General features: G+C 49.9%; 1 protein-coding gene across 1 annotated transcript; it reads right to left on the bottom strand.

Annotated features, from left to right (window-relative positions):
• Positions 1–747: 747 nt before the first annotated feature.
• Positions 748–3,991, bottom strand: LOC125551119 (treacle protein-like). The gene is made up of 4 exons (XM_048714275.1): positions 2,824–3,991; positions 1,936–2,151; positions 1,743–1,834; positions 748–1,658 (listed from the first exon to the last, which is right to left on the bottom strand). The coding sequence occupies exons 1-4, from the start codon at positions 3,928–3,930 to the stop codon at positions 947–949; spliced, it is 2,127 nt and encodes a 708-aa protein (XP_048570232.1). The 5' UTR covers positions 3,931–3,991; the 3' UTR covers positions 748–946.
• Positions 3,992–13,246: the final 9,255 nt, after the last annotated feature.

The raw sequence follows: 13,246 nt of genomic DNA, 5'->3' as shown, positions 1-13,246 counted from the left end.
GTGCTTTACCTACTTTCCCTCTTACTAAGTTGTAAACCCTAGAACTGGATCCCCAAATTCTTTCTGGAAGTCTGAATAGAAGTGTCGAATTCAATCTTGAGTAGCCCTGACACCGGCTTTCAAGCGCTTGGGCCTCCGCCGCATGCCGCACTATATTCCTTCCTGAGCACGCCGCAATCCAGATCAGATTTGACTCCTACACACCCATCGGTTGGTCTCACTAAAAATTTCAGACAAAAACATGCCGCCCGTCGCACGATCAATCCTACTCCAAGTCGCTCCAGCCCCGTTGACCCATCGTACCAAGCTTCAATTTGGCGGCAACCCTGACTCATTAGTAATCGATCCTCGATTCTGCTCCACCTCTAGATCAACTCCTTCGCGACCTCCAGACCTACCTTATGCTCATGATATCACTTGTTATATTAATTCGAAGTGTATTGTCGATTCACCGAGGACCAAGCAATCACACGAGACATGACATCAAGATTTGTTAACGAGGTTCACCAACATGGCTACATCTCAGAGGCCACCGCTACAAAACCGGCAACCCGGGCCCTGCACACGCCACTGGCTTTCCATGCATGTCTGTGCTCTCTTGACATACATTACATCGTGTGTCTATCCCTACATTATATAAGAGGTCCGGAATACAAGTGTTCTACTCGAACACAACTCGTACCCTGTGTACACACAGTACAACTCTAAGTTCAACATATTCAACACACTTCCAACAACCAGAAAACATAACCACGGAATGAACGGGGATTCATTCATAACTGAAACACACGAGGCATTTGTAGGTCACACACAGTCTAACTTATTCACAGAGCAAGACATATGAAAACGATCTATACCATTGCCACAACCCCCAATTGTGGTCTCATCCTGACAAAATAATGAAAATGCGAGCTAAGAAAGAAACTTCAGAGCTTGAAGCATCCGGTCAGCTCTTTGCTGAAACTGAGACCGAGCTCTCGAAGGCAGACCCCATGCGGCTGATGACGAACTGGTAGATCTTGCGCTTCAAGCGCTCCACATTGTCCTTGGTCGCACCCTCGTCGGCGATCTTGCCGACTCCGTCCAGCCAGTCGCTGATCCTCTTGAACTGCGACAGGACCACCGTGATATGGCCGCTCTGCTTTCCCCTAGTTGCGATGTTCTGGTCTTCAAACAGGTGGAAGCCCACATCCATGGCCTCGTTCACAAATTTCAGAAACCAGACATGCATCTCGTGGCACAAGGTGTGGGCAAGCTCAACCGTCTCGTTCATGCCCAGAGTTTTAGGCCATGCAGCAGGGAGATGTGATGCCCTGGACTGGACCTTTGCAGAAGCTCCAAGAGATGGCCTCTTGGACAGGCTTGTTCTTGGTGGTTCCACTGCAGGAGGAGCCTTGGGCTTTTCAGTGCTCTTCTTCTGGTAGATGGATCCAGTGGCGCTGTTAACAAGCTTGAGGACCTCCAGTTCGGTTGCTAATGCTGCCTCAACCCAATGAGTGGCTGATTTCTCCCAGAATGCAGCTTCATCTGCTCCGTTGGTGGCCAGTGACTCGGCGATTTTCTTCCACTTCAGAGTGTCTTCATAGACAGCAAGGAAACAATCGACAGTTGGGAGTGGATTCGCGGTCTTCGACAACGAACAAAGTTCAGAGAACTTGCTGTTGATAGAAATCAAAACATTGTTACAATCATCACTCACACAGACTTTGGTGGAAAAACAAAAACAGACTGCTGCAAGTTACCTCAGATTTCTGATAACTGAATCAGTGATCAATGCCTCCTGCAGAGCGTCAGCTGCAGCGGCTGCTGCTGCATCTCTCCGCTCAGCAGCTTCCTGTAAAATCAATAACAAAACGAAGAAGGCATTAGGAGGATCAATAAATGGATATTGTCTGCAAAAGCAAATGAAATACTCCCTCAGAGGAAGTAGCATACCTTTCCGATCTTCGAAAGTTTATCTGAAACTGCAACCAGTGGAATGCTGCCATCAGTCCATTTAGCATCATGAAGTATGATTTTTGGAGCTGCTGTTTTTGCCTTCCCTGCAGCAGACTCTGTCTTCTTTCGTGGTTTTGGCTTCTCATCAACAGAGGAGTCATCGTTACTGGATAGCTCTGTTGTAGCGTCACTAAGTCGCCGTGACATTGCTTCCTGAAGTTACAGAAGAAGGTCAGTTGTCATTGCTCAGGCACATGAATTCCAATTGCATGTAAACCTAAGCAATTCAGAATAAAGCAGTGCATATAATAAGATATGCCCATTGCACAATGCTCTTGATTCACACATACACTAGAATTAACTGTAGACAAAGAACCGGAATTAACTGTAGACTAAGAACTCTATACAATAGATGCACAGCATCAATACTTTTCCCGTTCGCCTACAACATTATTATCAATGAGGCTATGCAATGTACAAGCACATGAAAATATCATAGCCAAATAGTTTGATTCATTTTCTGTCAACGAAACTGAAATAGTCAGAACTAACCAAGTGGCTAGCAATCCAGTACTCCTACACTATTGAGGACATTACAAGTGGCTAGCACTACAAGATTTTGGAACATAACAATATTATTTACAGGTTAATTCTAGTTTAACATGCTCTATATTTAAACAATTGAGCATGCTGCTACTGTTGCAGCTGTACAGCTAAAAAAAGGAAATACATCTCTTTCACATCCCCACTTGGTCTCATGGATGAGCATGATCAATTAACAGTACATATACTAGTGGCAGATACCTACACAGCAATTACGCTTAATTCCAACATCCGAAATTTCCAAATGCAACACAATGTACTAGCAATTAATATGATCCTTACCTGAGTCCTCAGAATAGTATCTCTGTCCACCTTGACCTTGGACTTATTCACCGTGCCAGCGGCCGCAGCTGCAAGAGCCATTGCCGACTCGTCCCAGCTCTTCCTCCCCGGCTTCATGGCCGACCCGCTCCCCAAATCTGTCATCTTCGAGATACCAGAAACCAACACCCCGACCTTCTTCTTGCTGCCCCCTTCTCCCGAAAGCCTCCGGGAACCGGGTGAGAGGGAGCCCCGCCTGCCACCGCCTCCTGGAGAGGCCGCTCCCCTTCTCCCTCCTGGTGAAGGCTGCCTGTACCTCGATGGCACGATAATGGCTGGCTCCTTTGCGACCCTGCGGTTCTCCTCCTTGGCCGCAACAAGGCTGGGAACCACACACTTCGACGGGGCCGGCGACGACGACCTGGACGTGCCTCTCACGGCAGGTGACGACGCTCTGGAGGCGCCCTTGACAGAGGGAGACGCCGCCCGGGACGCTCCCTTCACCGCAGGCGACGGATCTCGCTGCTTGGCCGGCGCCGGAGACGAGAACCGCCGCTTCGCGGCCGAACCGCCTGGCAGCGCCGCGGCCTCGGGGCCGTTCCTGGGAGCAAGAACGGTCCTTTTGACGGCAACATCCATCGCATCAGACGGTGGCGCACCGCCGGAGCCGGACGGCATGAGCGGTGGTGCAGCGTCGGGGGAGGAATCGGGCCTGATGACGTAGCCCCGGGAGCACGCGGCGGAGCGGACGATGAGCGGCTCAGGGTTGCCGACGCAGGGGAGGGAGCGGGAGGACGGAACAGGGCGGAGGCCGACGGCGCGCGGGACCGGGCTGGCGAAGCGGAGGCGGTCGAGGTGGACCAGGTGGCCGACGATGTGTGGGCGCGCGGAGAGGAGCGCGTCGGCGTCGGCGGGGGAGGGCTGGACGTAGGTGGAGTGGAGGCCGTCGGAGAGCTGGAGGAGGAAGCCGTTGGAAGGGCAGAGCAGGGAGTCGGCGGTGGAGGCCGTGAGCGCAGGCACGACCGCCGTGACCTGGAGCGCGGGGGAGCGGTGCTCCCCGGTGACCCGCTCGTCCGTGTGCATCGCCTGCAGCAGGCGCAGCAAGACCCCCGGTGTTACCGTCGCCATCGCTCGCTCTCTGGCCGCCGATCGGGAGGAGAAGGGGGGGGGGGGGGGGGGGGGGGGGGGGGGGGGGGGGGGGATTGGGGGGCGGAGAGGGAGAGAGAAAGGGAGGGATTTGAGGAGGAGCCTAGAGGGAGAAAGAGACGTTGGGGTGCGGCGTGGCGAGCGTGAGGACTGGGGACCTGCGGTGGGATTTCAAATTTCAAACGGCCCGCCTCTGTGTTAGGCAGTGGGGCCATTTGGCAGGTGACTCTTGTCAGTATGCAGGGCCGCCGTGAATACTCGCTGCCTGTGCTTGGTGTCGTTACTCGTTTTTCTTTCACGCGCACATTTACTTATTTCATTTTTAAAAAAAAATACTTGTTTTCTTTTGTGAGCGAATTGATTTTTTTTCTGATAAAGTTAACGCTCCAAATCTCGTGACAGAACTGAATGCATTGGCTGCCGTCCGATCCGGATTGCGTTGGCGTGATTTCGACAGGGGTGGATGGTTTTTATTAAGGGACGATTGCGGACGTTATTTGGACAAGGATTTTCAGGAGAGTAATTAATGTATACCATGATATTAAACCGTTATGCTAGTGAGGGGGCTAGCTAATTCCAGTCGTTTCGTCTAGGTTCTAGCTAGCCAACCAAACCATCCACTAGCAAGTATTGTAGTAGTTGTTGTTTAGGTTGAAGACAACTCGTTTTCAATCTGTTGATCTGAACTGTTATCGAATCGGCCAAACTGAAGAACAACTAATCTGATCATGGAGTTGAGTGGATTGGAATGTCGAGTCTTTCGCCCTCTTGCCAAATTGTGGAAGAGAGGACGAGATGTGTTGGCTCGCTCCACAACCATCACCGTGGTAATTTCTATATGAATACTATCGTGGTTTCGCACCTCATACCTGATAATTCACGTACAACATCGTGATAACTTCGACATGAGAAAAAAAAAGTTGTTGAGACATACATCAGTAACTTCTATGTCAATAGCATGGTTATTTATACAACGTTGACCTAATATGTTAAGGCCATCATATTTCGTGAATCCAAGCTATCTCATGTGTTTGTGTATCCCTTCTGTTTCAGCCCTATAGTCTTAAACCCGTGAATTAAATATACTAATGATACCTCGTGCCTTTCTACGGGAATGGGTTGCAATAATTTTAGTGAAATTTACTGAAAAAGGCTTTCGCCCCACTTTATATATAAAGCAAAGATCAACATCATCCGAAACAAACGCACGCCCACACCACACACACCCAAGACAGGATACAAAAGAGCGTAGCAACACCACCCCTAGCACACTACCACGAAGAGATGAAGCCGCATACAGCGAACCGTGGACTCCGAGGCGGCGCCTTCAGGAAGGATACGACACCGGAGTGCCGCCACCGCCAGATCCAAGGATCAGAGTTTCCCCCGGAGCCGCACGACGGGCGGTGAGAGCCGCGACGACGCCTTCAAGAAGGGAGCGAGCTTCGCCGTCGCCGGTCCGTCCGAAGATAGAGCAGGTTTTCACCCCGGTCTACACTCACCGCCACCGACCGCTACACCCCGGCAACCACGCCACCCACACGACCATGATCACCGGGCAGCGCCAAGACACGGGCTCTTCCCAAGAGCACCATGCACCGCCACCAGGGCCGCCGCCCCGGCATCCAAGACCTTGAAACCACCACACCCGAGACCCGCCGCTACCCCAACCAAAGAGACGAGCAGAAAAGGAGACACCTTTGCACCCCTGGCCCACCCCAGCGTCGAGACCCAATAGGTCGGCCAACACTGGCATCCATCGACCCATCCTGCAGCCCGGAGCACGAGACGAGATCGATCCTGCAGCACCGTGGGGCGGGGACGGAGTCAGTCCTGCTGCACCGTGTGCGAGACGAGCTCGGTCCTGCGGCACTGTGCGCGAGACGATCTTGGTCCTGCTGCACCGAGCGCGAGACGAGCGATGGACCGCAGCTAGGAAAGGGCCAGCCCTTAGAAGGGAGTAACGACCGAGCGCCGAGGAGATGGAGTGAAGGCCGAAACGGTCCGATCGCAGACAAGCCGACGCCGGAGAAGCCGGCCGCCGCCACAAGCAGATCCGCCAAGCCACCATGGTGCCGCCACGACATCGGGAGTCCACCACCTCCGGACCTCCACATGTCGCCGCCCACGGCCGGAGCAACGGCCACGCCCGGCCGCTGCCCTACCCGTGTCGCCCGGCGCGCTCATAGCGCCGGAGCCGCCGGGCACGCACCACCGCCGCCACATGCCGCCGACCGACCCCCACCACCAGATCCGGCTGGATCCAGCAAGGGGCCGACCGCGTGCCACCTCCCGAGACGGGAGCGCCGCAGCCGCCCCGCCACGCACGAGCCCTAGGGCACCGGCGCACCGCCACCAGCCGGCCGCCCTCCGAGCCCGCCGCTGAGCCGCTGGACCCCGCGAAGACCAGCGCCGCAGCTCGAGGAGACCGCCCCGCACCGGTTTCCCACGAACAGGAGGGAGAAGGGCCCCGCCGCCGTCGCGCCCCCCGGGCTTTGCCCAACGGAACTCGCCGGCGACGGTAGGGGGGAGTGGAGGAAGGAGGGTTCGAGGCTGCAGAGGAACGGATCCCCCCGGCGCGCGCGGGCGCGCCGCGAGGGGGTTGGTGGGGGAGGGGGGAGGGGGAGCAGGGCAAGCCTGGAGGCGCTCGCCCGGCGGCCGGCAGCGGCGGAAGCAGGCGAGGAGGCCGGCGACGGCGGGGGAGGGTTTAGTGAAATTTGGATGTATGAAATATTAATACTTAAACTAACAATAGGTCAATTGAAACCAAAATACATGCAAAAATATATTTTATCATTCTATAGTTGTAGAATATTTATTGAGTCTGAGAAGCATGGATAGTGCATGTTAATGTCAATGTGAGTGTTTCCCCATGCACTGTGACATGGTGAGGTAGCATAGTTGCATGTTGACGGCGTGAATCTAGAGTCTCGATGTGGCCTAGATGGATGGCCGAGTCAGCAAGGAAGGAGTGTTGGTGCAATAATTTGACTCCTTGTGTTTTGGAGATTGTTCTCATAAATAGTGCGGGACTAATGTGTTTGCTAGTGTACATAGAGTAAAAAGTCCCTGGAATCATATGAAGTTTAGAACGAACTATGAAGATAATCTCCTATGAGGCAGCGAAGATTATGCGTGTCTACATTAACCCCCCAAAATTGTTGATGCAAAGCAAATGATTCGGTGTCTTTCCGAAGGAACTAACTGCAACCGAGAAGTTTGAAGACGGACAAAAGACGTAGCATTATCTTTCGCTGTTCTTCTTCTCTTTCTTGAGTGATAGGACCCCGCCCGTACTATTAAGAGGGGTATAGTTTTCGAAACTTATGTTTCTCTGATACTAAACCAAAACATATCACAGTCGAGAGAAATGGCTTTGTGCTCTGAAACGATATTTGCCAGGAAGAGACGCAATACTTCTTCGCTGCGAGAGATGTGATTCGGACCAAGGAGTCAGCTTACTTGTTCCTCAAGTGAAGTTGCCAGGTGTGTTTGAAATCCGGTCATTGGCAACGTGTCGATTGGGCATTGACGAGCTCTCATATCCAAAGTGGTCTTTTTCCCCCTTGGGAAGACTGCGACTACAAATAGCCACCCCCTTCCAACGTGAATCATTGGCTGATCCGTGTGATTTTGAGAAGATTGTGTGAGCACCCCTCTCCCGAAAGAGTTGAGTTCAAAATCCAACGGGAGAAAAACCCCAGAGCCAAAACATTAGATAGTGGTTTAGCATCACTAGAATCTAAGTCTAGTATGCTCCGCCTATTACTCTTGAGAGCTGCTAACTCTCTAGACGGTTAAGTGTCAAGTTCTTCAGTGAACAAGAGTAATTGTGGTTCACGAAGGAGAAGCCTGTGAAGGTTTGGAGATCACCCCAAGCATCTACCTCGAGTAATAGGCACTGGTTGATGAATCAGTTTTTGAGGAGAATAGGACGAAGAGAGTTTATCTTCTATGTTCAATCATAAGTCCATCCAACTAGATGTAGCTCTTTTGCAGAAAGCGCACTAGTCGAACAAATACCCTGTCGCCATCAAGCATCACTGGTCACCTCAGTACCCTATTTACTTTCAGTTATTTGCGGAGAATTATGTTTCGACTATGTGACTGTTTGTCGATGCATGTTTTGGTTCTCCTTCGGTAGTTTTCATTCGTATACTTGTTCCTGTTTTGTTATTTTCCCTGCTTTGGTGTGAGAGATTTGAAGTTTCACGACAGAAACTGTAAATCTCCCATTCGCCCCACTCTAGTAGACATACTTCGTTCCTACAATTGGTATTAGATGTAGGTACTCCTTGTCTCTGCTTATTAAAGTCTAACCACCTTGGAGTTCAAGTATGTCTTCAGTGAACTACAGTTGAATCTAAAGATCCCCATATTTGATGGGACGGACTATCCCTTCTATATGGAGAAGATGAAGATCCATCTCCGAACGATTGATGATGAGATGTGGCATGTTGTTCAACATGGCTACTTTATCGAGACCCCGTGATATCTCACTCCATGGGAGAAAAGGCTCATTCAGATGGATGCACTAGCAAAGGATGGGATCTGCGGTCATATGTCTCAAGCGCAATTCCTTCAATATCGTTAGTTTGACACTGCAAAAAAATTGGACATCCTCAAAAAGATCAATGAGGATGTGTCCAGTCAGAAGGAAGCTCGCGTCGATAATCTTCGTGCCAAATTCAACCGCTTCAAAAGGATCAAAAATGAAAGCTACCAGCAAACTTTCAATTAACTGACATTGCAAATGAGCTACAGGGCCTATGGGGAAAGACATCACTTATCATGAAGTTGTGTAGAACTTGCTCAGATCAGTGGATATCTTCTTTGAACGCTGGTTCTGATGATTAGGGAGAGAGTTGGTTTCAAGTTACTCGACTCGGACGATACCATGGAAAGGTTGAACACTCATGAGGAGCAAGTAGAAGAAATGAGAGACCTCTATGGTTCAAGTTACCGAAAGAGTAACACACTCAAATTTGTGGTTGAATCATCTTCGGAATATAATGCCGATGTAGATTCTGATGATCCTGAAAGTACCACAAGGATTTCTCGCTGATAACAAAACACTTCAAGTGATTTCGAAAGAAAAGTTAACCTCAGAAGAAAGGCTCAAGCAACTCCGAAAGTTCCAACTCCTCGTCAAAACCTACGGGGACTACACTCCCTTCAAAGGCAAGAAACCAGGACACTTCATCTCTGATTGTCCTCTCTAGGAAGTTGAGATATGAGCTAGTGGAAGATTCGGATCGGGCGGTAGTAAACATGGCAAGGGAAAGAGAAAGAACTATGATTCAGATGATGAGAAGAAGACCAAGAAGTTCTTTAAGAAGAAGGACAGCTCCACCTCCAACTCTACCTCAAGATCTTCTTCAAGACCCCCTTCAAAGTCCACCTCCAACCGAAGGAATACCTCTCACAAGGCTAAGGCATACATCGGGAAGGAAATGGACTCAGATGAAGAAGCTTCTGACTGTGATGAAGAAGAAGAATTCAAAGAAGAATCGGACTCGGGCATGACTGGGATCGCATGTGCTTCCACACCCGCGCCAAACTTCTTCGACAACAATTCAAGTAGTGATGAGGCACCTGTGTTATGCTTCATGGCAAAAGCTTAAAATGAAAAGGTATTTCCCAAGCATCACAAGATATATGCTACTGATGAATTTTCCTCTAATGATGATGATCATGCTAAACTGATAAAAAATGCTAAGAAGCAACAATACTCTCTCTCGAAAATTGGGAACACTCAGAAAGTCCGAAGGGTTGTTGGTCGAGGAGATGGAGAAAACCAAACGTTGAGAGAAGAGCATTCTGCTCTTGAGTCACAAATGGAAGAGCTAACAAAGCGTCATGATTTTCTCTCGGCTGACCATCAGAGGCAGACTTATGAGTACCTTCAGAGGAGAGAGGCTCATGATGACTTGCTGATGCAAAATTCTCTTATCTTCCAACAGCTTAAGGAACAACCTAAGGTGTTCATGCCACCTTGCTTAAAATGTCTTGAACGCAGTAATGCCGAGTGCTACTTGTGATGGAGTTGTTGGATTACCCCCAAGAGGAAGGGTGAAGCAGTATAATAGTAGATAGTATTTACCTCAGTTAAGGACCAAGGTTATCAAACTGTAAGAAGATGGCACACAAATGACATGAACGGTACTCGCACATACACACACACACAAAGCAAATGCTTGCACCCAACAAAGGCAAGGGGGTCGTCACCCCCCTTGTTCTTGCCAGTTGCAAGGTTTAAATTTGACAGTGATAGGCAAATAAACAAAAATAAAAGAAAGTGAAATAAAATAGCAAGGTAATTGTAGGATTCTTAGTAATAATTGAGAATGGACCCAAGGGCCATAAGTTCACTAGATGAATCTCTCTCATAAGCATATCATTGGTGGGTAAACAAAGTACTATTGGGCAATTGACAAAAATGTGTACAGTTATGATGATCTTCCAAGGCACAATCATTATATAGGCATTACGTGTGTGATAAGTAGACCATAATCCAACTACATCTACTACTATTACTCCACCCCAAGACCACTATCAAGGATGCATCTCAAAGTATTAAGTTCATGACAAACAGAGTAACGCATTAAGCAAGATGACATAATGTAGACAAAGTATGACCAAGAAATATGACCGAACCCCATCGATTTATCCTTAGTAGTAACAATACAAATACATGCCTTTTCCCTCCTGCCACAGGGCAAGATCACCGCAAGATTAAACCTACCACAAAGCACCTCTCCCACTGAAGATAAATCAATCTAATTGGCCAAAGAAGATGGATAGATCGGAGAGAAATACAAAGCTATAAAATTATGCAGCAAATAAATCTCAAGAGACTCAAATAGTGTAATGGATAATTCTGACCATAAACCCACAATTCATCGGATCCCAACAAACACACTAAAAAAGATTACATCAGATTGATCTCATAGGAGATCATTGTATTAAAGATCAAAATAGAGAGAGAAAGCCATCTAGCTACTACTATGGACCCGGTTTCCCCCTCCGTCAGTGTTCCTGAGGAAGTCCTGGACTAAGGGGTCCTCGGGCGTCCAGCCTGTTGGAAATGGGTCGGACTGATGGGCTATGAAGATATAAGACCGAAGACTCTCACCGTGTCCGGATGGGATTCTCCTTAGCGTGGATGGCAAGTTTGGCGTTTGGATATGAAGATTCCTTTCTCTGTAACTGACTTTGTAGAACCCTAGTCCCCTCCGGTGTCTATATAAACCGGAGGGTTTAGTCCATAGAGGCAGAGACGATCATAATCATATAGGCTAGACTCTAGGGTTTTATCCATTACGATCTCGTGGTAGATCAACTCTTGTAATACTCATATTCATCAAGATCAATCAAGCAGGAAGTAGGGTATTACCTCCGTAGAGAGGGCCCGAACCTGGGTAAACATCGTGTCCCCTGTCTCCTGTTACCATCGACCCTAGACGCATAGTTCAAGAACCCCTACCCGAGATCCGCCGGTTTTGACACCGACATTGGTGCTTTCATTGAGAGTTCCGCTGTGTCATCATCAGAAGGTTCGGTGGCTCCATCCATCATCTACAACAACGCTGCCCGGGGGGATGTGTTTCTCCCTGGCCAGATCTTCGTATTCGGTGAGTTCGCACTACGGGCCAACTCGCTTGGCCATCTAGAGCAGATCGACAGCTACGCCCCTGGACGTCAGGTCAGGTTTGGAAGCTTGAACTACGTCGCTGATATCTGCGGAGACTTGATCTTCGATGGATTTGAGCCCATGGCAGCCGCTCCTTGCCACCGCGATGAACATGACCTAAATCTGCCATCGGACCATACCCAGGAGATTGCGCCTGTAAGCGCTCTGGACCTAGATCCGGAGCAGCTTGTACCATCCGAAGATGGGAAGCTAAACCCCACCACGGAAGCCACAGACTCATCAGCGTTGGAGCCGCACACAGACTCAGCTTTGAGTGGGGTCCGCGTCACCGGACCCCCGGATTCATCTCCGGTCACTAGTTCCGAACTACATGCATCCGCGTCCACCGAGCCTTACCAGGCACCGATCATCGAATTCAGTTCCGTGGACATATTCCGGCACTCACCTTTAGGCGATGTGCTAAACTCATTAAAAAACCCTCTCTTTAGCAGGGGACTCACAACTGAATTATATCGGGTTTTAACTGGGGGCTGAAGACGGGGAATTTCGTTTCCCACCCACCTCCCACTTAATAGCCACTATCGAAGATCTAACCGACATGCTTGACTACGACTCCAAAGGCATCGACGGTATGGACGACGATGCCGAAGAGGAGTAGGCCCAAAACCCGCCATTTACCGGGTGCTGGACAGCCACCTCCTCCTATGACGTATACATGGTGGACACACCCAAAGAAGTTAACGACGATGACAAAGAAGACCCAGTGGAAGATAAACCTCCTGAGATACAGCCAAAGCGCCGACGGCAGCGGTGCCGCTCTAAGTCACGCCATGAAAAAGACAACAATACCAGCACAGGAGAAAACAATACTCTAGACGATGTCGAAGACAATAAAGACCCCGTTTAGCCCACTTCCGAACAGGACGAACGGGAAGATGGGCAACTCAGGCCTGATGAATAGGCCGTGCACGAAGACTCGGAGGACAGTAATTATCTTCCACTCTCCAAGGGTGAGGTGAGCCTCAGCAACAAAGATTTTATCGTGCCTGAGGAACCTCTTGAGCAGGAGGGCTTTAAGCACCGGCTAATAGCCACTGCAAGGATCCTAAAAAAGAAGCAGCAACAGCTTCAAGCTGATCAAGATCTTCTCAATGATAGATGGACTAACGTTCTGGCAGCCAAGGAATACGGCCTCGAGCGACCACTCAAAAGTTACCCGAAGCGCAAATTACTACCCCAATTCGATGACGAGGCGCCGGAGCCCGTGCCATGAGCGCACAATGCGGCTGACCGACCACTACATGACCGGGACAAAGCGGCAACTCAAGCCAAACACCAGCCCGTACAACCTCGCTATAAAGGCAGGGATAAAACAGCTCGGGCATATACATATGACCTTCGGCAGAACCTGGACAGTAGAGCAGGACATACCAGATCGATCTACAGATCACGGGGTGTGCCCCGACACGCGACGACGGCTATCTATTTGGACGTGACAAGCTTAATCACGCACGGGCCGAATGCCGCAGACGGACTCCATCTGAGCTACGTCGCGATGTGGCCCGATATAGAGGCGTCGCACACCCTCTTTGCTTCATTGATGAAGTAATGGTGCACGAATTCCTAGAAGGGTTTAAACCCATG

Source organism: Triticum urartu, chromosome 4 (assembly GCF_003073215.2).
Source record: "Triticum urartu cultivar G1812 chromosome 4, Tu2.1, whole genome shotgun sequence".
Classification (NCBI taxonomy): Eukaryota; Viridiplantae; Streptophyta; class Magnoliopsida; order Poales; family Poaceae; genus Triticum; species Triticum urartu.
Note: the sequence above shows the minus strand (reverse complement) of the source record. Positions and strands in the feature narration are given on the sequence as shown.

Bases quoted from the DNA above. Each gene is read 5' to 3' on its own strand.
- LOC125551119 (XM_048714275.1), bottom strand. From the start codon at position 3,930: ATGGCGACGGTAACACCGGGGGTCTTGCTGCGCCTGCTGCAGGCGATG. The intron at 2,152-2,823 runs GTAAGGATCATA...CTGTAACTTCAG, and splicing joins ATACTATTCTGAGGACTCAG to GAAGCAATGTCACGGCGACT. The intron at 1,659-1,742 runs GTAACTTGCAGC...TTCTATCAACAG, and splicing joins TCAGTTATCAGAAATCTGAG to CAAGTTCTCTGAACTTTGTT.